At 55.5% G+C, this 27,953-nt stretch overlaps 3 protein-coding genes across 10 annotated transcripts; 2 read left to right on the top strand and 1 right to left on the bottom strand.

The window, feature by feature from the left end:
• Positions 1–443: 443 nt before the first annotated feature.
• Positions 444–18,959, top strand: LRRC43 (leucine rich repeat containing 43). Of its 7 annotated transcripts, none has more exons than XM_045200814.2 (13): positions 444–631; positions 1,637–1,897; positions 2,932–3,042; positions 5,854–5,993; positions 7,744–7,982; positions 8,509–8,696; positions 9,223–9,449; positions 11,145–11,286; positions 11,447–11,599; positions 11,673–11,861; positions 12,108–12,135; positions 12,250–12,294; positions 14,596–14,728. In XM_045200814.2, exons 1-13 carry the CDS (start codon positions 461–463, stop codon positions 14,709–14,711), a joined length of 2,010 nt encoding a protein of 669 aa, XP_045056749.2. In that variant the 5' UTR covers positions 444–460; the 3' UTR covers positions 14,712–14,728. The 7 variants fall into 7 exon arrangements, with proteins under 7 accessions (XP_045056749.2, XP_053784238.1, XP_053784237.1 ...); XM_053928263.1 differs by lacking the exon at positions 14,596–14,728 and adding an exon at positions 14,377–14,574; XM_053928262.1 differs by lacking the exon at positions 14,596–14,728 and adding an exon at positions 18,909–18,959 and having other exon boundaries at positions 12,108–12,294.
• Positions 14,915–18,374, top strand: B3GNT4 (UDP-GlcNAc:betaGal beta-1,3-N-acetylglucosaminyltransferase 4). Of its 2 annotated transcripts, none has more exons than XM_024567179.4 (2): positions 14,915–15,023; positions 16,703–18,374. In XM_024567179.4, the coding sequence occupies exon 2, from the start codon at positions 16,711–16,713 to the stop codon at positions 17,782–17,784; it is 1,074 nt and encodes a 357-aa protein (XP_024422947.2). In that variant the 5' UTR covers positions 14,915–15,023; positions 16,703–16,710; the 3' UTR covers positions 17,785–18,374. The 2 variants fall into 2 exon arrangements, with proteins under 2 accessions (XP_024422947.2, XP_053784239.1); XM_053928264.2 differs by lacking the exon at positions 14,915–15,023 and adding an exon at positions 15,863–15,950.
• DIABLO (diablo IAP-binding mitochondrial protein) lies at positions 18,257–27,953 on the bottom strand. Its single transcript, XM_024567011.4, has 6 exons — positions 27,803–27,953; positions 26,868–26,994; positions 21,733–21,864; positions 20,965–21,075; positions 20,735–20,831; positions 18,257–18,898 (listed from the first exon to the last, which is right to left on the bottom strand). The coding sequence occupies exons 1-6, from the start codon at positions 27,946–27,948 to the stop codon at positions 18,705–18,707; spliced, it is 807 nt and encodes a 268-aa protein (XP_024422779.3). The 5' UTR covers positions 27,949–27,953; the 3' UTR covers positions 18,257–18,704.

The raw sequence follows: 27,953 nt of genomic DNA, 5'->3' as shown, positions 1-27,953 counted from the left end.
GCGGTGAGACTGGACCGTCTAAAATGGGGCCTTGATGCTGAGCCGGTGGGTTAGAGAGATCCACATTGGAATCCACCGATTAGAATCTTGAGATTGCCCTTGGGCTCCTTTTTCCTTTCCCGATCAGTCAAATGGGGATCATGCTTAGCACTTCTCTTGGAGGGAGAAACCGACACGTGTGCGGGAAGCGCTCGGCACCCGCTGGGAGCCGCAGCCGTCACACCTCAGCCGCGGTGGCCCGTGGACTGTCGTCCCGTTTTTCAGCTTCGAGCACAGACCAGGCCGGAAGAGAAAACCCAGGTCGCCTGGGGCCTAGTCGGGGTCTCGGGTTTCCGGCGGGAAGAGATAGCTCTACCGGAAGTCGTGGGACCCCCCCCCCCCCGCCCAGCACTCCGCCTTTTGGAGCAAGCGCGCGTCCCAGCGGTTGCCTAGCAACCTTCTGCTGCTAACGCTCAGGGCAATGGAGGTTCCTGGCGGGAGCGAGGTTCCTGGCGGGAGCGAGGCGCCTGGCGGGAGCAAGGAGGCTCCGGGCAGGACCACGGAGGCGCCCGTCGGGACAGTGAGCGCCGCGGTCCAGGAGCACCTGCGGCAGTTGTGTCTGCACGAGTTTCCGTGTGGAGCAGGCAGCTGGGTGCGGGGGACGGCGGGAGGGACCTGGGGGTCGCTGGGGACTGGCCGGCCAGGGCTTAGGGACTGAGAGCCGCGCCAGGCAGGGCAGAGGGGGTGGGTCTGGGGACGCCCAAGAGGGGGCTGGGATCTGGGCTCCTGCCCAGTACTATAGTAATTACTCTTCCTAAAGATAGCAGGTTTAGGGAGCAACCTGCCCTGGGGTCTGGGCGCGGGGCCAGAGCTACGGTCCCCCTGGGCCTGCGGGAGTTGGACACGTCTGCCCAGCTGGGGAGGGCCTCTGGCTTCCGTAGAGACACCAGGAGAGCGAAGCCAGCAGTTCGGACACCGCTGCGATGTGGCCAGAGGGGCCGTGCCTCCAGCTAAGCGCCCATGGCAGGGAGGAGGAGCAGGATCGCGAGATGGGGTCCCCAAGTGTGCGGGAACGTCCTGAGTCCGGAAGGGCCGCGGTGGGAAAGCCAGGCCCCACACACTCCTCTCCCTCAGCAAGCGGTCGGTGCTCGCAGTGACTGACCCTGTGCCTGGGATGCGGCTGGGCTTCAGGGTTTGAAGATGTCGCTCCTGGAGGAAGGAGAGGGAGAAAGTAAACTCTGGGACAAACTCGTCCATCTTCCACTTACTGGCATGGAAAGGCTCTGAATTCACCTTTCAGCCTTGCCGCCTCTCCTTCACTGATGAAATCCCACAGGCCGCCTTTTGCGCCTCCTGGCTTCTAGGACAGAAATCTTTCCTTAAACGTGGAATCACTTCCACTGGCATCTTCCAGGGTCCCAGCTCAAGAGCAAACTCCTGAAGGCAGGAATGGGCCATGGGAATGGGTTATTTTTTAAGTTTCTCTTGTCTGTCGTGATATCCACGGCTGGTACTCAGCCAAAAGCACTGATTACTTGTCTAAATGTCTGAACTCTTCATCCCTGATTGTCCTATTTTACAAGCTGTTCAATCCTGAGACTTTTGGCTCCTTGAGAGGACTCAGTCACAGAGAAATTCTCCATCTCCACCTCTGCAGAATAAGTCACGCTTTCTACCTCGAACGTGGCACACGAGGAGGGAGCTGATCCCCAGAGAGGAGGAGGCCTCGAGCCCCGGGGAGGAGACGGTGGAGGACCTGCTGGGCCTGGTCTCCAGCCCCCAGTCGCCCTGGGCCCTGCCGGAAGACTCCAGTGCGGAGGACCGGTTCCTGAGACAGCTGGCCGTCCAGAATCCCCTGATGCTCAAAGACACCTTCTTGTACTCCTATTTCAGGTCCCTCCGGGTGGTGGACAAGCAGGTGAGTGTGGGAGCTTCCGGAGGTGATAGACAGCCCTTAGGGAAGACCTGGGTGCTGAGTGGGGAAGCCCCGGGATGGCTCCGCCCCACTGCTGATTAATCTTACCCACTGGTCTACCTGGCAGAGCAAGCCGCTCACCTGTTCTTTGGTATCTGGCTTCATCCTGCACCCCAGGCGGGAGTCCACGGTGTATCTTAGAGAGCTGGTTTCGGAGCGCTCTGCCGTCGTCCACCCTCCTGGGTCCAAGTAGAGACCTCTCAGAGCGTTCATGTTGGTTTTACTTCGTTTCAGCTGTGGGGGCCAGGGTCTGGGGGGACGTGGCACAGTACTATAGTAATTACTCTTCCTAAAAAGCCTTCTTTGCTTATATCAATAACAGATGGGAACGCAGCCTCGGACTTCCCAAGTTTTCGTCTTCTTTCCCAGAGAAACTGGAGGACCCAGTGCTTGGGGAATGGGAAGGGGGAGCAACCAGTTTGCCTGGGACTTGCCCGGTGTTAACACTGAAACTTTCATGTCCCTGGAACCCCTCAGTCCTAGGCAGGCTAGCACGGTTGCCACCCTAGAAAAGAGAGGGCCAGCGGGAAGGGCCCCAATGTCTTTAACACCAAAGGCAGCTGAGGCCTCATGGACAGGCTCTGAAGCTTCTGGTCTGATCCTGCTGTGTGTGAACCATGGTGACTCCTTAAGATCCCGGGGTTCACTGTGGCTCTGGGGGAGACAGCCACGGAGAATGGGGCTTCTGCCCTCGGGGGCTCCCAGCCCAACAAGGGCCACAGGTCACCGAGCTAGAAATGGTCTGACTTCCCCAGTTGGGACGGGTGAGGGCTGGAGAGGTGAGAGGTCAGCGCCATGCCTGAGACTTGGGTCCTGGCAGGAGGAGGCAGGAAAGACTCACAGGGAGGATGGGGTGGGGGCGGGGTGCTGGGAGCAGACTAACAAGCTGTCGCCACCCGCAGGGCAACTGGGGGACTGCTGTGCGCTGCCTCCCGCAACCGCAGCCGAGTTCTTCCCATCCTCTCCTTCCTTTCCAGGTGAGCCTGGTGGACAGTGGCCTGCTGAAGTTCCCGAGGCTGGAGGAGTTGGTGCTGAGCGCCAATCAGATCAAGGAGGTCGCCGCCGCCAATCTGCCCCCGACTCTCAAGGTAAAGGAGGCCAGGCTGAGCTCAGGTCTGTGAGCCCGCGCTGCCCCGCGGCCTGCCCGCCCCCACCCAGATACGTGGCTTCGCATGGCGGCTGTGGGTGAGGCCCGGCCCCAGGCCCTCCAGAGGGGGGTCAGGTTCCTCAGAAGTAGAGTTTCCGTAGACTCAGCGATTCCCTTCCCAGGTAGATAGAGCCCAAAAGGAAGGCAGGGGCTCCGATTTGTGTGTGCCAGTGTTCGTGGCTGCGTCATTCACGATTGCCAAAAGGTGGGGACAGCCCCAGTGTCCACCCACAGATGGGTGGGAACACAGTGCGGCCTCCCCCTGCGGGGGGCTGCGACTCAGTCATAAAAAGGAGCGACCCGGGCTACACCGTGCAGGAGCCCGAGAGCATGATGCTGAGTGACAAAGGCCAGACACAGAAGGCCACGTGTCAGATGGTGCCAGCTCCATGAACTATGCAGAAGGGACAAGTCCATGAGAGCAGAAACTAAGTGGGAGGTTACCAGTGGCCACGGGGGGGGGGGGGGGGAGGGCAGGGGCCGTGGGGAACTGTGGCTCCCTGGGCGCAGAGCGTCCGTCCGGGGCGATGAGCAAATTCAGACGCAGACAGTGACGACGCCGGTGCAGCCACGTGAATGAAGCGAATGCCGCTGAGCCTGACACGCAGAGTCAGGGTCAGGGTCAGTATCTCTCACCACCATAAAAAGTTGTTTAAAAATAAAGGCAGGCTAGGCTTTATCGCAAGTCTTAGGCGCAGCATATCAAAATGGTCTCAGTTTTATCTTGTTTTAACTTAAATTTTATTTTTCAATTATAATTTAACTTCAAGATTAATTTGTATTAGTTTCAGGTGCACAGCACGGTGCTCAGGCAATCGTGTCCTTTACAAAGTGATGCCCCCGATATTTCCAGGACCCACCTGGCCCCAAACACAGTTATTACAACATTACTGACTATATTTCCTATGCTGGGCTTTACAGCCCCTTGACTATTTTGTAACTACCAATTTGTACTTTTTTTTATAAAGATTTTATTTATTTGTTTTTAGAGAGAGGGGAAGAGAGGGAGAAAGAGGGAGAGAAACATCAATGTGTGGTTGCCTCTCGTGTGCCCCCTACTGGGGACCTGGACGCAACCCAGGCACGTGCCCTGATTAGGAATCAAACCAGTGACCCTTTGGTTCACAGGCCCGGGCTTAATCCATTGAGCCACACCAGCCAGAGCCAATCTGTACTTCTTAATCCCTTCAAAAATGGTCTCAGTGTTACACTGAGTGCTGAGATTAGTAGATTTCACAGCAGAGGGACTGAAAACTAGAGCTCAGGGCCATGTTCAAGAAAACACGGGACGAGGCCTTGGAGGCGGGGGCCAGAACCACTGCCGTCTTCCGTCCAGGTTCCTCTGGCTTTTCCAGATGACACCAAGCCCAGGTCCAGCCGCCTGCCCTTTGGAAGCCAGTGATCGAGAGACGGGGGGCCCTGGCCAGGTGGCTCAGTTGGTTAGAGTGCTGTCCTGATACACCAGGGTTGCAGGTTCAATCCCTGGTCAGAGCACATGGAAAAGCAACCAACAAGTCCTAACCAGTGTTGCTTGCTTGGTTGGGCATCATTGCACAAGGCAAAAGGTCGCCAGTGCGATTCCTTGTCTAGGCACATGCCTGGGTTGTGGGTTTGGTCCCCCCCACTCGGCGTGGATGGGAGGCAACCGATTGATGTTTCTCTCTTACATCAATGTTTCTCTCCCTCTTTTCCTCGCTCCCTTTCTTTCTCTCTAAAATAAATAAATAATGCTGTGACTGGTGTGGCTCAGTGGATTAAGCTTAGGCCTGTGAACCAAAGGGTTGCTGGTTTGATTCCCAGTCAGGGCACATGCCTGGGTTATGGGCCAGGTTCTCAGTAGGGGGCGTGCAAGAGGCAACCACACATTGATGTTTCTCTCCCTCTTTCTCCCTCCCTTCCTCTCTCTCTAAAAATAAATAAATAAAATCTTTAACAAAAAAATAAAATAAATAAACAAGCAACCAACCAATGAATGCATAAATAGGTGGAACAACAAATCGATGTTTCTCTCTCTCCCCCTTCCTCTCTTTCTCTAAAATCAATACATTAAAAGAGAGAGAGAGAGAGAGAGAGGCCGGTGGAAGGAAAGTAGGGTTATTCAAGAGCCGGCAGCCTGAGAAGATCGGACACTGGTCACCGAGGCTGTCTGCACATCTCAGGCAGAGGGCGAGGGGAGGCGGAACAAATCCACCCCGGGGAGGGTCGGAAAGCTCCGTACGTGCGGACCAGCCCCGTCCATTCCGATAAGGATCTCCAGCCTCCCGGCTTTGCGTCACTCTGGTCCTACATCTCTGGTTTTATGTCATCCTGGTTTGACTGGTTGAAGGTCACCATGTCTCCCAGAGCTGGGACGCCTGAAGGTCGGAGTCTGCTTCTTTTGAAGTTAGTTCCTAGAATTCTTATATAAGCATGCTGCTTATCTGTAAGCTACATATTAGTCAGAGTCAGCACTTAGAGAGTGCCGAAAGGATGGTGGGTGGGCCCCACAGAGACATCCCCGCGGGTCTCGGAGTTGCCAGTGTGGTGCATGTCCCCTCCCATGCGCTCCAGCGTCACCTCCCATCCCCAATTTTAAAGTTTCCTTCCCCAAAGAAAAGGTAACTTTCCAATACCTGCTGCACGAACACGTTCATCCCGGACTTTTACGAGGGCGTCCATGCAGGTCGGGCAGGTCCGGCGCCTGGGACGGGCACTTCCTCTGCTGAGTCCCGGGCGGAAGGAGGGGCTCACAGGCGCCCTCCCCGCCCCCCAGGTGCTGGAGCTCTACGACAACGCCATCAGCAGCATGGAGTGTCTGTGTGCCCGCCCGCCGCCAGGCCTGCAGCACCTGGGGCTGGGTCACAACAAGCTCCTGGGCCCTCAGCAGAGTCTGTACCTCACCGCCGAGCACTGGTAATGCAGGACCCCCAAACGAGGCAAGGGGAAGGGACTTGGGCGTTTGACCCTGGGGGCCTGGCGGGCCCGGCTTTGCTCTCTGCTGTAATAACTCCCAGTAGCTGCTGACTCCAGACCTGAGACTCATGTCTCCGACCCAATAAAAGCCGCCCCGCGGAAGGCCAGGAAAGTCAGCACGGGGCAGCGACCCGGGCCCTGCCGTCGTGCACACTGTAGGCGGGCAGTTTTCCACGGGGGGGCAGCCTGGTGCCCCGCAGGAAGGCCACCGGCATCCCTGGCCTCTCCCTACTGGAAGCCGGTAGCGGCTGCCCCACACCAGCTGTGACAACTGAGGTGTCTCCCATGACCGCTGCGGGGCACAAAGCCACCCTGAGTAGGGTACCACTGCCCTCGAGACAGCCCTCGGTGGGACTCTGTCTCCTCGGTGGGCACAGCGTGGGAAACCGAGAACCTCGGACCAAGGGCGAGGAGGTCAGAGGCTGCCCGTTAAAGGCCGTGGGAGCAGGCCGTGCGGTTGCCCCCCCTCATGACCCGGGAGGGGCAGAGGGCATCGGTCAGCTTCGCTGCCTGGCTTTCCCACGTAACCGGGGGACACACTCTCAGCGGGTCCCTCTCTGTGACCATCACTTCTCCGACCCCCCTCTCCTACTCCTGGCCATTCCCCCTCACTGCACTGGATCACGAGCACATGATTCTCCCACGGACCCCAGCGGTCGGGTTGTAGCTCATGGAAGAGATGCACTTGGCCTGCGGCTGGTACCATGGACAGTACCCAGTGCTCCAGTGTTTTATTCGGAAAATAATGGTTACCGTAAACCTAGGTAACCTGCGTAATGCTGAGTGTGGATTTCATAAAAACATATAAAACCTCCGTCTTTCACTGTTTTGAAATTAAAAGGAAGGTAGACATCTTATTACTCGGTTTCGCGGACTCTTCCCCTGGTTCTGTGGACAGGCTGACAGTGGGTCAAGGCTGTGTATTCCCCACAGACGGGCTGGCCAGGGAGAACCAGAGGGGACGTTCCTGAGCCAGCGTGCAGGAGGGTCACGGGTCGGGGGACCCCAGAGAGGGTGCTAAGGAAAGGTCTCCCCATCCCTCTCACCTCCCTTCTCAGCCAAGTTCAGTTTGCTTTCCAGTCCACTTGGCCCTGGGGGACTGCCCTGCCCCCTGCTGGTCCTCTGCCCCTCCTCCATCCTGCACCCGTGGCCCTAGAGACAGACCAAACAGCTTCCAGTGGTCAGTTGCCAGCCAGCTTTGGAAAGTGTCCTCCAGCTTCCAGACCCCTCACAGCTCCTGCATCTCCTCCCCTGTCCCCAGATCACCTGACACTCTGTCCCCACCCAGTGCTCCTCCCCAAAGGGGCTTTGCTCTGCTTTCCTTGTCCGTCAGTCTTTGTTCAGAATCTTCCAGGTACACAACACCGAATCAGGTTCCCTGGGAGCTACTGAGCCATCTAACCTGGAAGAGAAGGTCTGTGTCAGTACAAGTCAGGCAGAGACAGGATGTGATGAGGCCACCTCTGACCCGCGAGGTTGGCAGTGCCACAGAACGCAGGCAGGAGAGCCAGGAGGTCCTTCACTGTGTGAGGGGGCTAACTCAGTCAAGGGCCACCCGAGGCGGGCCAGTCACAAAGGTCAGCGCCCCTCCCACCCTCAGCACCAGGCCTCCATTTTGCCCTGGGCGTGGGATGCGGGGTGGGGGAGGCTGGGCAGGCAGGCCAGTCAGACCCCTCTGCTCACCTTCCAGGCCCAGCCTCGTGTCCCTGGACCTGAGCTTCAACGACCTGGTAGACCTGCAGGGCATGGTCTCCAGCCTCAGCACCCTGCCGCACCTGCGGCTTCTGGTGCTGCAGGGGAACCCACTGGCCCTGGTCCCCTACTACCGTGGCTTCACCATCGACAGCCTGGCCCGGCTCTGTGTGCTGGACGATGTCACTGTGTCTCCCACCGAGAAGTACCAGTTCCGGGGGCTCCGCCACAGCGGGGGTGAGGGGCTGACACGCTAGCTTGTGGGCCTACCACTGCCCACCTGCCACACTCCCAGGCAGGCCCAGACCCCGGTTGTGTGGGGCTCACCTTCTTTCTCCATCCCTCCCAGATTTGATTCCTGTGATTGGGCTTTGGGGACAGAAGGGCTAGGGAGGCTGGGACCTCCTCAGTCCCCTCCCTTCCCAGGCACAATGGGTAGCAATCTCTAGGGCAGCACCTTCAGGTCCATGGTGGCTTGAGATCACCCCCTTGTGGCTGCAAGCTGCACCGGCGCCTTCTCAGGCACGTGGTCTTGCTCTGCAACCCCCCTGCCAGGCAGCTGCTATCATTCCCATTATGCAGATGGGGACACAAGGCCTAAGAGAGGTGCCAGCCAGAGGGGTGGTCCCCCGTCACTGCGACCCAGCCAGGTCTGCAAACTGCAGGGCTCTGCCCACACGGCGGCCTGTGGCCCCCACCTTCTGGCCGGCTCTTCTGACCTCCAACCCCACAGCACCCCTCACTCCTGCCTGTTCCCCTGCAGACCTCTTGGCACATGAGGCACAGCTTGTGGTGACGATTGGAAACGTCAAAGGGGTCCTGGACAGCTCGGTCTTGGACCCGGAGCCCGGGCCACAGGGCCCTGTCATCACGTACAACTACTACGTGACCTACGACTTTGTGGAGGATGAGGAAGGCGAGAAGAGCGAATACACGGAGGTGCTGGCGGAGGTGCGCACCCAGGGCTGGCCCTGAGAACTTGGTGCTGGGCTCTGCACTGGGTCCACAGTCTCCCACGCAGGCTCGAGGCTTCTCGGGCCCAGGAACGCACTGAACCTGAACTTGGGGCCGGAGTTGCCTTTCTCATAACTGAAATGACTCCCAGCCACTCACCCTTCTGTCCCCTCAAAATAAGAGCAAAAGGCCTAACAAGGGAGGAGCCCAGAATGTCACCCCCAGACTGACGGCTCCGGCCCACCGGGCAACCCTTCCACCTCCCCTCTCCCCCACCCCCACACAGGAGGACACCCCAGGCAGTCGCTGGCCCAGAATGGAAAGGTGGGGAGGCTGGGCCCCTGCACAGCTGGTACCGTTTTCACTCCTTCCATAAGAAACCAGACCGGCTCATTTGCCCTCCTGAGTTCACGCGTGCGCCCCCACCTGAGACCCACCCAGATGGTGCATCTGCTCATGCATACCCACCCTGCACGGGCGGGAGCCCTGGCTGGTTCTCTGCTCCTCCTGTCTTCTCTGGCAGGTTGTCAAGCCCTCACCCAGCCAGGAGCAGCCAGGCAGGAGCACTCCACAACAGGCTGCAGGCTCCACAGAGTCTGTGCCCACATCCGCATCCCCGTCCCCGTCAGCAGAGCTGGAGGGGTCCGTGGTCTCGGCCGGGTCGGTGGCCCTGTCCAGGTCCATGGACTCTGCACAGGAGCTGGCCAAGCTGCGGCCGAGAGTCGATCCCCGGCTCTGCCCGTCCCCAGGGTAAGGATGGGGCCTGGCCAGCAGCGGGGCAGGGTCACCAGGGTCTCCTGGGTCCCAGCCAGGCCAGACCACACCGCCCTTCCATGTCCCATCCTGACAGCTGAGTGCTCCCTGGAGCCGGGGTGTGGACCATGGAGGCCCCTTGAGGCTGTTCGCCCCGAAGGCAAGCTCAGGTTTAGTACCTGGCTCTCTTCCCTGGAGCCCTAACTTCCAGCCCAATTTCCATTGGATCTCCCTCCCCTGAGGCTGGCCATGCTTCATCAAGGGGAAGAGAAGAAGTGCACAGGGGTGCACTTTCCTGCCTCAGGGGTGGAAACCATTTCCGTTTACCGTTTTAGTTCGTCGGGAACTGATCCTGGTGTCTAACCCGTGGTTTGGGTCTTCCCAGCGAGTGCCAGGTTCCTCCCGCCTCCCTGAGCCACTCCGCGGGCTCCCCCAAGTCCCACTGGGTCTTCCTGATCAAGAACCTTTTTGGTGATGACTTTTACAAGAACTTAGGGTCAGGTCGAATTCAGTATTGAAGCTCTATGAGCTATTTTGTACTAATTTTAAAACATGGAGCTTTATTTGGGTTTTTTATTTTGGTTTTTTTCGGGTTTTTTTTTGACAAACGCCCTGCCATCGGCATTTGTGGTTGAGTTTTCTGACCGGAGTGCAGGAACTGACCCCGTTGCCAAGCCCCAGCCCATCGCCTCCCGCAGACCCTGCCGCCAGCACCCTCAAGGAGCTGCAGAAGCTAGCTTCTCTCAAAGTGTGCAAAAAATTTATTTTTAAAAAATTATTTAAAGCCTCATCTCCAAGGAAATGATGCAGGCTCATTGAGAATGTGGGGGAGCTCAAGCCGTCCATCCCCAAGAGCCACTGTCCCCTGTGGGGACAGAGAGAAGACAGTGGTGTGGGGCCAGCCAGTCGCTGCCACGGGCTGACACAGTGGTGGTTGTAACTTTTGGAAAAGGTGAACAAAAAAATAAGAGCCACAAATAATTCCACCACTTCAAACATTATGTAAATTAGAAAAATGTCATTCTGCCCTTAACGGGCACGATTCTGGCTCTCTGGGCTGCAGGTGACGAGTAAGACAGCCCTTGACCTGCGGGCCCTCACCCACTGCGGGAGGGACACGACCCTGAGGGAGCTGCCCCTCACTCTGCGCAGCAACTGCCACCCCAGGGAGGTCCAGGCGGGTGTGTGGGCCCCTGCGACGGCAGGAGGAGGAGACGGGCGGCAGAAGCTTGAATGTGGAGGGCAGGGGGGGTGGAAAGGTCAACAGAGGGGGAGCATGTTCCCGGGAGGGGGCGCCCACGTTGGGTTTGCGCCTTGGACGGGGCTGCGGTGGCAATGGCCGTCTGAAAGGGATCGTGCAGCCGTTGCCCTAGATGCACTTGTAACGATAATTTACCACCAGAGCATCACTCGGGACAACTCGGGGAATTCGAAACAATTCTGCTCCTATTTTGCTGAAGTTCTTAAACACTTGTGATTCATTTCTGGTTGGTTTCCATCCCTGTCCTGTGCCCCGTCACCCTCTCAACATTCACCGTCCCGCTTTCTTCATGGCGTCTGTGCCCCTTTCTGGTCCCCGCCCCACCTGGCAGCAGTCAGCCCCAGGCCCACATCATCCCACAGTGCCCCACAGCCTGCCACCGGCCTGGGTGACGACGCCCTGGGTTCCTGTCCCCTTCTGTCCCCTCCCAGGACAGTCCTCTTCAGCACCTCCCGCAAGCCCTGGGCAGATGTCATCTCCTGCAACTACGAGATGCAGCACACACTCAGGGGCCTGGTGCCACTCAAGGCCTTCCTGCTGGCAGGGACCACGGTGACCATCGTGGAGGAGAAGGTGGGTGCTGGGGTCCCTGGACACCGACACGCTGCCCCTTCCCGCATCCGGTTTCTGTCGTGGCATCTGCGGCCCTGCTCCCTGGTTTGCACCTTTCTGGAAAGACCCCTGCCAGCCCAGCTTTGCCATGTTCACACAAGGCCACCTTGCTGTCCCCTAGATTCTATCGTGGCCTGAGGTGTCACCTCCCATGGACAGTCCCTTGCCTGCCAAGAAGGAGAAAGGGGAGAAGAACAAAAAAGGGAAAGAAGAGAAGGGCCAGAAGGGGCAAGATGGGAAGGACAAGGCCGCCAAAGGGAAGGAGACGACGAAGGTACCGCTGGCCTGGGCAGTGGCACTGGATGCATCCCTGGGGGCCCTGTCACCCTCCTGGCCTCTCCTCACAGGAACAGAAGGGGTCCAAGAAGAAGAGAGACCTTCCTAAGGAGCTCCACCAGGACCCGCCCATCCTGCGGGTGCTGGGCAGCTGCTTGGTGGTCCTGGAGCCCTTGCTGGCGGGGGAGTCCCTCGTGTCCACCCTGTGCAACTTCGGGGTGATCCGCACCTTGGAGTCCGACAGGCTGACATTCCTCAGGGTACCGTGGGGCCAGGTCATGGGAGGGGTGGGGTGGAGGGGCTCTGAGCGCCCCCATTCGGGAAGCCCCAGCACTGCAGGACCCCAGAGTGCCCAGGATGGCCAGGGAGAAGGGGGGCATCTCCCATAGTCTTGGGGCAGGTGAGGGTGGGCCCGCTCCCCCTAGGAGACCCCACCCTGCATCTGCATCCACCCCTCCCTGCACCCCCACCCTGTGAGTTTCTCATTTGGCGGTTCTCTCTCTCAGGATTCCAGGAATAAGAAAGCTAAGAAACGTAAGCTCGATGACAGGGACAGAGGGCTGGGGGCGTTTGCGGAGGGCCTGTCCCCGCCCAGCGGAGCAGCACAGACTGGGCGGCTCGTGAACAACAGGCATTTATTTCCCGCAGCTCTGGAGACCGGGAAGTCCAAGAGCAAGGCTCAGGTGTTGTCAGGTGAGGGCTCTCTTCCTGGCTCACAGCCCACACCTGAGGGCCTTCTCACGGGCCCTCACCTGGAGGCAGGGGTGGGAGGAGCTCTCTGGGGTTCATTTGCTAAAGGCGCTAGTCCGGTCGTGATGGCTCTGCCCTTGCGACCCAGTCACGTCCCAAAGCCTCCACCTACGAACACCATCCCCTCTGGGGGGCAGCACTGCACATGTGAATGTGGGGGGCACACACATTCAGTTCACAGCAGGACCTGCAGAGGAATCAGCCTGTGCGGGACCACAGGGATGGAAGGATAGAGAACCCTATCTTCCATCCAGTGCAGGGGCCATCCCTGCCTGAGGGGCAAGTCGTCGTCTTCCCTGTGGCCCCAAGACCAGAGTGGTTTGCTGCAGGTCACCCATGGCTGGGAAAGCATTCAGGGCTAGGGGCCAGGACGAGGTTGGATGGGGGTCTCTGACCCTCGGTCCCCTGGCTCAGCCATGGCCTGGCCCCTGCTTTGGTTCATTAGCCCATATCTACCCTAAGAGGAGCCTGGACTTGTTCTGTGGGCGGTGGTCAGCCACCCAAGTGTCTGAAATAGCTAAGTTTTGGAGTTGAGTGTTGGAACGGCCCGGCTGGGAGGAGGAGGTGGCAGAGAGGGATGTCAGCTGGAGGGCCGCCGCAAAATGCAAGGCCAGGCCACAGCAGCAGGCGTCACAGCAGGCAGAGAGTGGAAGCAGCCCAGGCGCACTGATGGACGATGGGCAGAGTGTGGTGCGGCCCGGTCCCCAGGCACTATGACTCAGCCACGGAAAGGGACGAAGCACTGACCCTGCTACTACACCGTAGATGAGCCTTGAGAACACGATGCGGAGTGAGAGAGGCCAGACAACAACGGGCGTACATGATCACATTTATATGAAATGTGCAGAACAGGCAAAACCATGGAGACAGAAAGCAGATTAGTTAGTGGTTGCTGGGGCCTGGGAGGAGGGGCCTGCGAAGAGACTGCCGCCGATGGGTGCGGGCTTTCCATCTGGAGTGACGAAAGCGTTCCGGAATGGGGTGGCACAACGCTGTGAATATGCTAAAAACCACTGAATACTGTACATTTAAAAATGGTTAAAACGTTGAATTTTATGAGGATTTTTTCAATGAAAAAATTCACCTAACAAAAGCATAAGGTCATTATACTATGTAGATGGATAAGGAGATTGAATATTGTTAAGGTGTCGGTTTCTCTCAAATTAATCTATAGATTTGATGCCATTTCAGTCATAATCTTAGGGGGATTGTTCAAAAACAGAAATCGGCAATCTGATTTTAAAATGCTCACGGAAATACAAAGGAGCCAGGATAGGCAAAGCAACTTCAAGAAAGCACAAGGGATTTATACTGCTTGGATCTGAAGACCCACACAAACACTGACATGCAAATGGGGAGACAGCTCTGGGGTTAAGATGGCCTTAGAGTTATTTTTGTTTACATTTTGTTTACATTCACATAAACCTCCTTAATGGCTGGCTTCACTGAGGATAGCTGCTGTCACATGAGTTGCTCTCGGGGCCCCTCCCTTGTGCTGCGCTGAAGTGTTAGAAGGAAATCCAGCCCCATGTGTAACTGGAAAAGCGGGGTATGTTAGTAGGCTTTCAAATGACTGTGGATGCCCTTTGTTGATATTACAACAAATATGACCACTCGTTTTTTGAAAGTTAGTACGATGTGCAAGCTGAATCTATACAAATGGACACTTTCATGACCAGCCACGTTAAAAGCCCCTGGGCTGCACAGCATTTTGAGCGTCCAACTTATCCACGCTCAGTTCGTAGCGTCGGACATTGGTTCTTTGTAAAATACTGAGTTAGGCACATGTTCCCAGTGTGGAGACGTTGCATCGTATGCTATCCAAAAGTCACACTCTTTAATATCACCACCCGTATCACGAGAAGGCGCTGGGAGTGTGCTGGAAAACTAAGTTCGCGGTGGCAGATACAATGTTCCAAAGTTCGGATTTCTGTTTGAAAGCTCGAGTGTTAGGAATTTGTTAAAGTGCTTTTAGTTGCTTTCCCCGAAGTCCCAGTCTTACTTCATTCGTTTTTTTTTTTAAAGAAACTATCTGCCAAATATTCACATCTGAATAACCACAGTCTGTCAGTGTCTTTTCAAGTGCAACGGCGGTCCCTCGTTCAAATGTGATTTCGTTTTATCCGATATTACGGAGTCTGAGCCGGTCGGGCCCGTCGGGACGCACGGAGGCCGGGCTCCCGTTTGGGGCCGGGCAGTGAGCCTGCTCCCGTCCGCCCACTCGCGCGCTCGCCCTTCGCTCAGGGTTCGTCGAGGGCGACTACCAGCCGGAGCCGCTGACAGTGGAAGTGCAGATCCAGCTGACACAGTGCCGCTCGGCCCAGGAGGCGCTGCGGGCCTGCATGTCGTTGCCTCATTAAAGGCTGTTGTGTCGACCGCAGCCCCGCGTCTGTCTGGCAGCCGCACGTCGGGGAGCGGGCGCTGCGGGAGCGGGGCGGCCTCTCCCGGGCAGGCCCAGCCATTCTGCCCGCCGGGGCGCGGCTGGGAGCCCTGGAGACCCAGGTGGGAGGGGCCCGCCCCGCAAACCCCGCCCACAAGTGGGGGCCGCAGCCGGGCCCCGCCCACCACGCCAGCCGATCCAGGTGCGAGCTGCTGGAGCTCGGAGTCTGCGCTCCGCTGCTGGCGCTGCTAGCCCAACTCCTTGCCTGCGCCTGACCGGCGGCGAGGCTCAGGTAGGTCCGCGAGGCGCGGTTCGTGCCTGGCTGCGACGCCTGGAGCCCCGCTGCTGGGAGGGACGTCTTGTGCACAGAGGGGCGCCCCAGCTGTCCTGGGGGCGCCGGAACCCTCCGGGGCGGCGCAGGGTTTGGCTGCGGGGAGGCCGCTTAGCGGGTACTGGTGTGGAACTCCAGGAGGCGCGGGTGGGGCGCAGAGGCTGCCCGTCACCGCGTGCGGGCAGGGGGGGCCGCCGCGAGGTTGGGGCGCAGTGGGAGCGGGGTGGGCAGGCCGCTCGGGCCGCTGAGACACGCACAAACCCCTGCCGCTTGCTTTGCGCGCTTCTCGGGGCCTGGCACCGCCACCCACCCGCGTGCCGTCCACGCCTGAAACCCACTTCGCACACCTGAAACCCACCCGGCCCCGCCGCCACGCAGCCGCCGCCCTGGCCGCACCTGCGTCCTAAGGCACCGTTTTCACCTGGGCTCCAGCTCCCATCCCGGCTCTGCCGCGGTCCGTCATCTGTCGGGCAGCAGCGCTGGCGGCTCTCTAAACAATCACGTTCCTGCCCAGCCTCTGCTCGTCCCTCCGGGGCCCGGGCGCTTCCCCGGCCTCCCGCACAGCAGCCTCCTCCTGCCTCAGGAGCTCCGCACCTACCCGTCCCCCTGGCTGGCTCACTGCCCCCCAGATCGTCACGGGGTTTGGCCCCTGACTCCATTCAGTTCTTGCTCAGATGTCCTTTATCGGGGTGGGCTCTCTGAATCACTGAGCTGGACAGCATCCCGTCCCTGGACTCTGTGACACTGCTGGAATGTCCTCAGCACTAGTTGACGTTCGCACTGGTTTTTAGGGTCTGTCCCTCCTCTTGAGGGCTGTGACCCCGGCACCAACACCCTGAGCAGCTACAGAAGATGCTGGTGTGGTGGCAGCGGGGACAACAGGCTGAGGTCAGTGCTGGTAGACTGGATAGACGTGATGGCCTGTCGGACCAGGGCGGTGTGGCCAGAGGGGTGAAGAGGGGGCCAGCAGGGCTGAGCTTTGCTGCCCTGGACCTGGGGCATCCTCCTCCCTGGGAGTCCTGCCGAGACAACCTGGAGGTTCTAAGTGGTGGGGGCCGTCCTGGGGCGCCTCCAGCCTTCCCACTAGCGGACTGCTCTTCCTGTGCCTGTGGCTGGTCACTAATGCCCCGTTTGGCTCCCAGGAAACCCAGGGTGTGCCCTGTGGTGGCTGCCGTCTCCTACTCTGTTGGGGCTGTCACCTGGGACACCCCACACAGGGCCTGCCACTTGCAGACCAGACCCCAGACTTTTTGAAATGGTTTGACTTTAGACACAGAAGCCCGGGATATCATGTTTGGTAGTTAGAATTAATTTTACCCGAAGCTACACTAGCTCCGTGCCAGCTTCTCTAAAGCATGTAAGGTACTGGAGTTTTGTGGGAAAATGCCGAAAACGCTCACAGCGCCTCAGTTTTAAAGTGGCTGCAAGTCATTTTGGGAACAAGTTGACCTAAGAGCCCTCTGAGGGGGCAGAGCAAGTGTGTGCTTCCTCTGCCCTCGGGGAGGACGGCTCTGGAAAGAGCTGAAGGACGTGCTGAAATGAATAATTAAGTCCCCAAGGCCAGCTGGGACTCAGACACCGGGTTGCGGGAGCAGGGAGGAGGGGACCCGGCGGCCCACTCATGCGCTCTTCCCTTGCAGGCCCTGCCATGTTCCGCAGGCTGGGCTGCCTGGGCCTGTACAGCCTCGCTGTGCTGCTGCTCAGCTGCCTGCTCTTCCTGAAGAAGGAGGCCAAGCCGGTGGGGGCCCCCACAGCCCGCCAGCCCTTCTGGGCCCCCCCAGGGCCCCGCCGCAGCCTGTGTCCACCCAACCACACAGTGGCTAACGCTTCCCTGTCCCTGCCTAGCCGCCACCGCCTCTTCCTGACCTATCGCCACTGCCGCAACTTCCCCATCTTGCTGGAGCCTTCGGGCTGTGCCAAGGACATCTTTCTGCTCCTGGCAATCAAGTCACAGCCTGGCCATGTGGAGCGGCGTGCGGCCATCCGCAGCACGTGGGGACGGGCAAGGGACTGGGCTAGGGACCGGCAGCTGAAACTGGTGTTCCTCCTAGGGGTGGCGGGACCCGCACCCCCAGCCCAGCTGCTGGCCTATGAGAGTCAGGAGTTCGATGATATCCTACAGTGGGACTTTGCGGAGGACTTCTTCAACCTGACCCTCAAGGAGCTGCACTTGCAACGCTGGGTGGCAACTGCCTGTCCCCAGGCACACTTCGTGCTGAAGGGAGATGACGATGTTTTTGTCCATGTCCCCAACGTCCTGGAGTTCCTGGATGGCTGGGATCCAGCCCAGGACCTCCTGGTAGGAGATGTCATACGCCAGGCTCTACCTAACAGGAACACCAAGGTCAAATACTTCATCCCACCCTCCATGTACAGGGCCCGCCACTACCCGCCCTATGCTGGGGGTGGGGGGTATGTCATGTCCAGAGCCACCGTGCAGCACCTCCAAGCAGCTGTGGAAGAGGCTGAACTCTTCCCCATCGACGACGTCTTTGTGGGTATGTGCCTGAGGAAGCTGGGGGTGAGCCCCGTGCACCACGCTGGCTTCAAGACGTTTGGCATCCGGCGGCCCCTGGACCCCCTGGACCCTTGCCTGTACAGAGGGCTCCTCCTGGTGCACCGCCTCAGCCCCCTGGAGATGTGGACCATGTGGGCACTGGTGACAGATGAGGGGCTCAAGTGCACAGCTGCTCCCATGTCCCAGCTCCGAGGGGCGGGCTGAGGAAGTGGACTGAATGGATCTTTTCCTATCTTGAGAAATCAACAGACTTGAAACTTGGCCCATGACCGTCTACAGGAAATGCTTAGTTTTTGTAACCTCCTCCCAAACTTTTCTAACTTTGATTAAAAACAAACCTGGCTAACTTGTACGGCATGTGTTGAATGGGAGCTAGAACTCCATGGGGTGGGGGGGCTGCTGGAGCCCCTTGGGGCTAGGCCAGTCTGGGGGGAGGGGCCAAAGTAGGAGGCTGCTGAGGACCCCAGAAGACACACACGTTTTTTAAATGCAAAAAAACCATTATTCTCCTTCACACACAGCAGAGACATAGAGGGAGAGGGACAGGAGGAACGTGTGTTGGAGTAGTCCTGTTGGAAGCCCCAGGTAAACCCTCTGCACTGTCTCCTGAGAACAGCCGTTTGGCTCCCTGGCCTGAGCTGTCCTCACAGGCAGGGGGCCAGGTCAGAGAAGGCATTGAAAATGCTTACAAAGAAATTGTACAAGCAGGACAGGCCTCCCCCCTCCCCAAACTCACATCCCTATGGGGGAAGCAAATACTAAACCCTATTTGAAAATGTGAATCCGACTGGAAACAGGTTAAAACAGCTACTGAACTTATGGGCATGACAAAAAATGGCTCCTCTCTGGCCAGGTTGGCGAGATGCTCTGGTGGGAGGTAAAAAGGTCGGTGGGGTGAGAGGACGGCTGTGCTGAGTGGGGTGCAATGGTAAATGGGGTTCTGTGCCCCGGGCTAAGAACCAGGTCCAGTATAAGCCTGAGACCAGTAGGAAAGGTTGGGCACTCACAGCTCACAAAGGCCTCAGGCCTGATGGGCCAGGGCAGAACCTGCAGCTACCTCTCCGTGCGGAGAAAGCTGTGCCGAGCCCAGGCAGAGTGGGCAGACAGGGGCAGAGGCTCAGCCCTCAATCCTCACGCAGGTAGGCCTCCTGCTCCGGCTCAGCCCTGTCGTCCCCCTCCTGTGTTTTCTGACGGAGTTCTTCTGTCTGTGCTTCTGCCAACTTGGTTTCTGCTTTCTGGGAGAGCTGGCGCACCTCTTGCACCTGCGACTTCACCAGCTGAATGTGATTCCTGGCAGTTATAGAGGCCTGGTCTGCTCCTGCCAACAGATGGGATGATATGCTGAGCATGCACACTGGGCAGGTGTGAGTGGACACAAGGAATAGCCGCCAGCGGGCTCTGCAGCTGTCATCTGGACCCCCCTTGGAGCCCCACTCCCTGTTCTCCCTGCCAGCCTCCTCTCTGCAGAGCAGACAACTCTAATTCCACATTCAGGTCTGCATTTTACTTTTTACTGTCAAAATCCTAGCATTTATCTCCAGCTACGAGTAGCTATCATTATAATTATTAAATCCAATTCCCACAAGCTTTATAGCTACATAGCTCCTAATATAAATGTTTTATGAATTTGTTTTTTTGTGAATTTAAGTTTTTAACTCTGCAAGTAGTACACTCTTGACAAATTAAGGGATCAATAATAAAATTGTCAAAGAATTCTTTCCTCACCCGAACCAGTTTTCAGATATAACTTCCGTTGGAAATTTAAAAGGCACCTTATCTTTTTAAATGTGATTCTATACATATAGAATGCTTAGAAAAATAGTTACTATAAATTTACACAATAGCACAAACAGTATTTGTTGAACATATTTTGCAATTTTTAAAAATCTTTTTTTTTTTTTTAAAGCTTTTAGAGAGGGGAAGGGAGGGAGGAAGAGAAGGGGAAAAACATCAATGTGTGGTTGTCTCTCATGTGCCCCCCACTGGGGATGTGACCTGCCACCCAGGCATGTGCTCTGACTGGGAATCAAACCGGCGGCCCTCAGGTTCATAGGCCGGTGCCCTGTCCACTGAGCCACACCAGCCAGGGCACGTTTAGAACTTCTGTGAGCCCTTTCAGTCAGTTCTGGGAAACGTGTCTTCCAGGTAGTGCTCATGCGCACTCTTCCGTTTCTCCCTGCCAGCGCTAAGCCTGCCCGGTGAGTCCCGCTGCGGCACCTCAGCCGCTCCCCTACTCACTGCGCCTGGACCCCGCGCCCACCCAGGGTCACTGCCATCGTGCCATCTCACCATTTGGTTCGCTCTTCGCTCCTGTCCTGTTCTCACAATCTCTGATTCCTTGAATTCTTTTTTTTTTTAACTTAAAAAAAGAAATCTTTTGTGTGCTTTTTAAGATCTGGTGTTTTAACATACCAGTTTCTTACTAAGAGCTGCTCCTGGGCTATAATTTCTGTGAGCCAGCTTTTTGGGACCATTTAGGTAAGTGGAGTTTCCCTCAAAATACATTTAATTAAAAAAACTCTTCTGCTTAAGCCTGGCGGATGGATAGTGACGTTCAAAAAACAGCCTAGTGAGTGAGCAACTGCATTTTCTACACTGAGGCACCAGGGTGCAAAGCATGAAGCCCAGCCTGCCAGGAGCAAAGGCCTGAGAATCTGATCTACCTGTGTGCTGCTTGCCTCCCGTTCCACAGCCCCCTGGGTGGGCTACTTAGCCCCTCTGGCCCTCAGTTTCTTCACCTGTCAAGTGGGAATAATAATAATAGGTCCTAGTTTAAGGGACCTTTGGGGATTAAATTAAAAGTGTCTATAAAATGTTTCCTACAAAGCCTGAAACAAATATTAGTCATTCATAAATTGTCTGGGTTTTAAAAAATAAAATGCTTAACTATTTGAAGACAAATTTTCCAACTGGTGGTAGTTTTATCATTTTATTATTTTTCATTTTCTAGATGTTGACAAGCTCACGTCTGCTGGTCTGGTCTACAGGGGCATTAATCTCCCCACTATACAAATGAAAGGCTAGTTGGATATTTTGGAAATGGGGACCGTTTCTCACCAAGTTAGAGCCACAGGGGGCTTTAGTCCATCTGACCCCAATTCCTCATTTTATAGCTGAAAGAACAACGGTGCCTCCACAGCGAGGACTAACCTACCAGTGTGGTACGCAGCTTCTGCCGCCATCTCAGAAAGACTGACCGCGGTCATCCACGTGGTCTCCAGCCTCAAGTACTCCTGCTGTTTTGAAGTCATCTGTAAGTTAAACAACGTGCTTCAGACAACAGACAGGGTGAGCACCAGTAGACGGACTTCAACACGGAAGATTCGGAAAACAGTTGCTGGGCAGACCCTCAACCCCCTCGTTCAGATGCACAGTGAGGCTCACCTCGACCCTGGCTCCTATGATCACCTGCCACACCTCGTCCTCCTCCTGCGAGTTCATCTTCCCCAGTAGGCTTGTGTACTGTCGGTACAGAGAGACCAAGGTGTAAACAGCCTACAAACAGAGAGGAAGTCTACGTGAAACAAGCGAGGCGTACCAGGTAGGGTAAGACCGACGCCTCCCGCAGATGAAGTCCCACTACAGCAAACTGCCCTCAGTCCCTCGGCCTCACAGGCACCGCCCTGCTGTATGAAGTCGGGGTGTTAGTCCAGGATCGTAGCTCCGGTTGTCAATTTTTGTGTTTTAAACGCTTGTTAGTAATTCAGAGAGAGAGAGAAAACACAATGCAGAGAGGAACTCAGAAAGCTGAGGAAAAGGCTGCTGGAAATACATGTAAAATAAAGAGAAGAGAAGTTTAAATGGTTTCGATTACCCACGTCCTCTCTCCACTGGCTCAGGTCAGGGGTTTTCAGCTCTCCTCACCGAGCAGCCCCCGGCACTGCTGGTGGTAGTTGACTCTGGGCCCTTTTTACCTCCAGCTGAGCCAGATCAGCTTGGTTCCCCTGTCTTATAAACTGGGCTACTATAGTTAAGGTTTTTCTTTTAAAAACTAGAGATTTAGATCAGGGTGAAAGTAAGTATTTTAGGCTTTGTGGCCCTATAGTTTGTTGTAACTATTAACTCACAGAAGCAGGCATCAGACTGGACACGGGCCGTGAGCCAGTGTGCTAACTGCTGGGCTAGACCGGGACTGGACAGGAGGACACTCACCTTAGTGTACTCAGTGATGGCCTCGATCAGCGCGTAGGTGGTCTGCGAGAGGAAGGTGGAGGTGCTGTCTGTTACCAGGGACACAGCTCTCCTCATCAGTGCGTCATTACTGAGAGAATGAGGTTCCGCTTTCTGAAAAAGACACACACATTTTTACTCAGCTCCCAAAGCCGGAGCAGAGGAGGTCGTCATCACCAGCTGAGTGAAAACGGAACTCACACGCTGCAACAGCTGTTGCTTTTAAAGCTTCAGTTTGGCTACTTAAGACAATTAACAGAAATAATTCCAGAGTATGCTTTCTACCTGCTTTTATTCTTTAGTTTCTACTCCATAAAGCGAAGTATTTCTTTATCTAAAAAAGGCAAAAGATTTATACAATCTGAAGAGAAACCTGAGAATATATATAAAAGGCTAGTAATTATACACAACATATTTCATGAAGTTATGATTCATTCATTACCACAGGGCTAGATGCTTGGGCTATAAAGACAGAAAAGTACACTCTCTGCCCTCAAGATTTCAGACAGGCTGGAGCTCACAGGAACCGTGAAAGTTCACGCGCTCCAACGCCACGGGAGCAGCGGCAGCAGTCTGCACGGGCTACAGTCGGGCCCACGCAGGGGAGTGATCACTCCTGTGTTGAATGAGAACAGCTGAGAAAAGGCTTCAGAGTTGGGGATTAAACTGAGCAGAAGTAAGTAAATGAGCGGATGGGGGAGGGCGACTCCGAGCAGAACGAACAGCAGTCTTAGTGGGAAGCTCTGCACTCTGACCTCAGCTATTGTGTGTAAAGAAAGCCATTATAACTATCTGACTCTGCCTTTTACTTCCTCAGCAGAGCATCTATTGTACTAGAACCAACAAAGAAACCAATCCCTCTATCGTCTATTGTCTTGTTCTTGTTACAGTAGTCAAGAAAGATCTTTGATACATGAACAAATCAAGAACTTACCATATTTCTATTTCATTCAATCAAATAATTAAGTATTCTTTATGCACCGTGCACTGAGGGGCTACACAGGGAGGAATGACATTCTCTGTGCTTACGAGAAGCTGACTTCAACGTTCCGATAACTGAGGACTTCACAGTGCCCTGCAGCTTACGTGCATTCTCACCTGTTCCTCCAACAGCCCAGGGGTCATCACTTCTTTTTAACAGGTGAGGAAAGGAAGCCCCGAGCAGCTGGGTAGCTTCACCGAAAAGCCTTACGTCTGCACCTCACCCTGAGGCTTCTGTTGTGCTCTGCTGATGCACCAGGGAGAGTGCCACCTGCGCTGACGTCACACACCACAGCATGCAACATGAGGTGGTCAGAAAGGGAAACTGTCGGCCAGGCCAGGGACCAGGCAAGGACTTGGGCCTGAAGACAACCTGGATCACAATGGCAGGCCTCTGGGTTAGAAGACATGACGAAAATACAACATGCATTCGGGGGGTTCAGGAGCCAAGCCGGGTGGGCAGCATGAGGAGGTGAGGGTGGAGTGCAGGGACAGTGACTTGGACTTGAGTTCTGTCGCAATGGAGAACCATGCAGGTTCTGAAGAACGGAACTGCTGTTCCTACAGGAGAATGACCACAGGCTCCTGTCATGTGGGGCTTAAAAATGGTGTATGAACTGAGAGAGGACAAACCCCAGAAAGTCCTAGTTGTGGCTGAAAACAGCATGCTGTTCAAGTAGAGGTTTTAGCGTTAAGAGATTCATCAGTGTGCAGCGATGCGGGTTGAAGGGAGGCACAAAAAGGTGAGGGCTCACTCAGAGGACGCTGAAAATACTTGCAATAAATGGAATTAACCTTGTGATACACATACAAGGGGGACCCCCCAAACCCAGAATTCATGAAAAATGGTGTATTCCAACATGTTTAAACTTCAGTCACCTCCAAAGTACTCTCCATTTTATGCAATACACCTGTTGAGACCATTCTTCCCTTCGCTTCTGCCGTTTTTGTTTCACCTCTTCCACATCAGCAAATCGTTTGCCTCAGGACTTTTTTCCTCTGGGGTGAGTCACTGGGGGTGAGACTGGGGGAGTACAGAGGGTGGGGCGTGGGGGTCAAAAACTGCTGAACACTCAGCGCAGTGTGGGCAGGTGTGCTCACACTCACCCATCAGGACACAGGCAGATGGGCTGAAGGAGTCTTCAACACAACATTCACTGAGGCCCAAAGCAGCCTCTCACAACAGTGCCAGCTGGTGCACCGATGCGGATGGGTTCCTAGATCACTCCCCTAGTGGAGGACGCCTGTCCTGCAAGGGGCTTGCCCTCCAGAAGATTCCAGGGCTTTTTCTAGGCCCTCCTCCTGTAAGTATCAGGAATGTTTTGCTAAAACGAGGTTGCTGGTTTCCTGTTTAGCTCTTCCTTCCCAAGGAGCAGGCACTACTCTCCCATCAGTGTCCGCTTGACAGCCCCATTTAGATGTCTACCGGACACCTCAGGCCGTCGTTTCCCAAACTGAACTCTTGACTCTTCCTCCCCAAGCCTATCCTCTCTATCCAGTAAACGGCAACTCCAGGCTTTCTGTTGCTTAGGCCTTTTAAAATCAACGGAATCTAGGTTATATACTAACCCATCAGCAACCCCTGCTGACCACAGGCGGCCCACTTTCCCCACCTCCACTGCTGCCCACCTAGACCAAGAGCACTGTCCTCTCATGCCTGGACTCCTCTTGGTCTCCCCAGCTCCGCACACACCTTTAAAAAGTTGTATCGGTAAATGACTTGACACCATATATGGAAAACCCTAGAGCCTCCACCAAAAAACTATTAGCACTAATAAATGAATTCAGTCAAGTTGCAGGACACAGAACCAACATACAGAAACTGGTGCATTTCTATACACCAACAACAAATGATCAGAAGGAGAAATTAAGAAAAAATCCATTTACAATTGCATAAGTATAAGATACCTAGGAATAAATTTAACCAAAGAAATGAAAGACCTGTACTCTGAAAACTGTAAATCACTGAAGTAAGAAACTGAACAAAATACTAGTGAGTGGAAGGATATATCTTGCTCATGGACTGGAAGGATTAACATTGTTAAAATGTCCTTACCAGAGTAACAGACAGATTCAATGCAACCCCTCCTAAAATATCAATGGTGTTCTTCTCAGAATTAAAACTAATCCTTAAATTTATATGAAACCATAAAAGTCCCCCCAAAACCAAATAAATCTTGAGAAAGAACAAAGTGGGAGGTATCCATTCTCCCTGATACCAAACTATACTACAATCTTAAAATAATCACACAGTAAGGTATTGGCAAAAAGTAAAAAAAAACAGTGGAGTAGAATAGAGAGACCAGAAATAAATCCTCACTTATATGGTCAATTAATCTATGAAAAAGGAGGCAAGGATCTACATGGAGTAAAGACAATCTCCTCAGTAAGTGGTGCTGGCAAAAATGGACAGACACATGCAAAAAAATGAAAATGGACCACTGTCTTACACAATATACAAAAAGAAGTACATTTGTTATAGAAGGTTCTACATATTTACCATATTTAGACTCAAAATGGATTAAAGACTTAAGTGATAGGCCTGAAACCATTAAACTCTTACAAGAAAACACAGGCAGTAAATTCCGACATCGCCCTTAGCAATCGTTTCAGATGTGTCTCCTGGAGCAAAGGAAACACAAGACAAAGATAAACAAATGGGACTGTATCAAACTGTAAAGGTTTTGGACGGCAAAGGAAGCCACCAACAAAATGGACAGACAACCTACTGAATGGGAGCAGATATTCGCAAATGGCACATCCAACAAGGGGTTAACGTCCAAAATATGTAAGAAATTCATACAACACCAAAAAATTTTCCAATTAAAAAATATCAGAGCGCCCTGGCGGGGTAGCGCAGTCGGTTAGAGCACCTTCCCGACTCGCCAAGGTCGCGTGTTTGGTCCCGTCAGGGGGCCTTTGAGAATCATCCAAAGAACGCATTTGGAACAACAATTGGTGTTTCTCTTTCTCAAGTCAATAACTTTAAAAAATTAAAAAGAAATTGGTAAGAATTGAAAAATAAAAATGTCAGAGGACCTGAGTTTTCCCGAGGACATACAGAAGGCAACACACATCAAAAGGTGCTCACCACCACCCACCAGCACAGCTGCGCGTACAGCCACCGTGAGCGAGCACCTCCCACCGGCCAACCGCAGTGCAGTAACGAAGAGGCGTCGCTGGGAAGAGGAGGAAAGGGAACCTTTGTGCACCACTGCTGGGACTGTCACTAGTGGAGCCACTATGGAAAATAGCACGGAGGTCCCTCAAAAAATTAAAGATAGAGTTGCCAAATATGTAGAACCCTCTGTAACACAAGTGCTTCTTCCAACCATACACAACAGTCTCAGACACGGTCAATGAATACAGACTGCTGTCCTTTGAAAATGTTTACTTTGAAAATAAATAAAAAATAAAAAGCTACATCAGCGTGTAATAATGTCGTATCAAAATCCTGTGGCCTTTTTCAGAAATCTAAAACTTTACAACGGCCGCAAAGTCCAAAACGCAATCTGATGCTCCGCTGCCCGTCCCCCGCTGCCGAGTGCGCGGCGCGCTCCCGCTTCCGCCTCGCCCGTTCCTCCCGCGACCCCCACCCCGGGACACTGACACGACGGGGCGCCCTCTCAGATCCTTCCGGCCCCTACCCACCAACCCCGCTGGGTCCCAGCTACCCGCATCCAGAACAGAACAACTCCGGGCACTGGCGCGCCGTCACTGTCACTCTACTTGTCCGCCGCACAGAGACTCTCCCCCCTCCGCTCCGCAGTGTCCGCTTTCCGACAGCAGGGGCTGGCTTCTGCTCGGTGGGCGGCACACAACCAGTGCCCAGTGAACCTTGTTAAGTGAAAGACCACTCTGTTGACAGACTGTAATATACTCTTATCTCTCTCGTCCCTCCTTACACAATTTGACCAACTTCACGTGCTGTTCCTACCAAAAGAGGCCATCAAATGGGGACATTATCGTTCGTTCAGCTCTGAGAAGGTGCTGGCACGGCGGAAGGTCTGCCGTGGCGGCGGGGAGAGGCACTGGGTGAAACCAGGAGCGCTTCGGGATGCTCCGCTTTCCAGGTGAGACTCGAGGAGGACGCGCTGCACTGAGACGGCAACGCTGAGCGCCGCCACAGCACTCACCTGGGCAATAGGAACCGCACACAGGGCCACCCCAAATCCAACGGCCACAGTTTTGTGCCATGGTCTCGTCGAGCCCGAGAAACAGCGCTTCTTCAAGTTAGCCGCGACAGGAACACACCGCCTGTACCTGGACACAAAGTCGAATTTAACAAGGCACAACCACCAGTTTGTAGAAGTCCCTTCGATTTAGTCACGGGGAGTCGAAACGCAACCTGGGGCCACGCGAGCACCTGCAGGGAGGCGCAGGGCGGGCCTCCCGGACGACAGGGCTCGGAGGGGAGCGAGGCGCCCCGCAAAGTCCGGGCCTCGCCGCAGGGACGCCGCCCCCTAGCGCCCGGGCACCACCGCCGTCCGGGAAGGCGGAGCCAAAGGCTCTGGAGTTCACCAGGTGCCAGGTGTGGACGTTTACGAGGTGGACCCCAAGCTTTTTAAACACTGCAAGCCCATACAAACGCTTCTGCAGGCGCGGTTTAGCTCTGGACCTCTGGCAAGGTGTCTGAGAGTCCCCGCCAGGAGCCTGGAGCCTGGAGCCCGCAGGTCCCGCGAGGGGGCCGTCAAGTTCCTGGGCTCTGCCCTCCGGGAGGACTTCATCAACCCGCCGCCTGCCCGGGCTTCGAAGGGCAGCGGGAACTCGTGGGCAGGCCGAGCCGCCCCAGGAAGACAGCCGGAGGTCGGGAGACTGGCTCTCAGCAGGTGGAATAGCGGAAGAGCCGTCAGTGAGGAACCGACCCGGGCCTGGCCGAGGGCGTGGGAGGCGTCTCTGGCCGGGGCAGAGGCGGGGCGCACCCTCAGACCGCTGAGAGGGGCGGGGCGCCGCGGCCCGCTCGGCGGAGGAGAAGCGCGAACCAGCAAGGCGGGCGCGGCGACCCCGGCCGGGCGCTCATTTGGTCGCCTCCCCACGCCCCTCCAGCTCTCCAACACCACCGCAACGGTACCTGAAAAAGGACGACACGCCTCGGGACAGCCAACTCCTCAGAGCAGCCATCCCGCGACGGACGGACGCCGGACGTACACGCCGGAAATGACGTAGCTTCGTGAGCGGGGGGGCGGGGCGCGGCCTCTCAAGAGGGCCGGGCCTCATGACCA

Source organism: Desmodus rotundus, chromosome 7, assembly GCF_022682495.2.
Source record: "Desmodus rotundus isolate HL8 chromosome 7, HLdesRot8A.1, whole genome shotgun sequence".
In the NCBI taxonomy this organism is placed as follows: Eukaryota; Metazoa; Chordata; class Mammalia; order Chiroptera; family Phyllostomidae; genus Desmodus; species Desmodus rotundus.
Note: the sequence above shows the minus strand (reverse complement) of the source record. Positions and strands in the feature narration are given on the sequence as shown.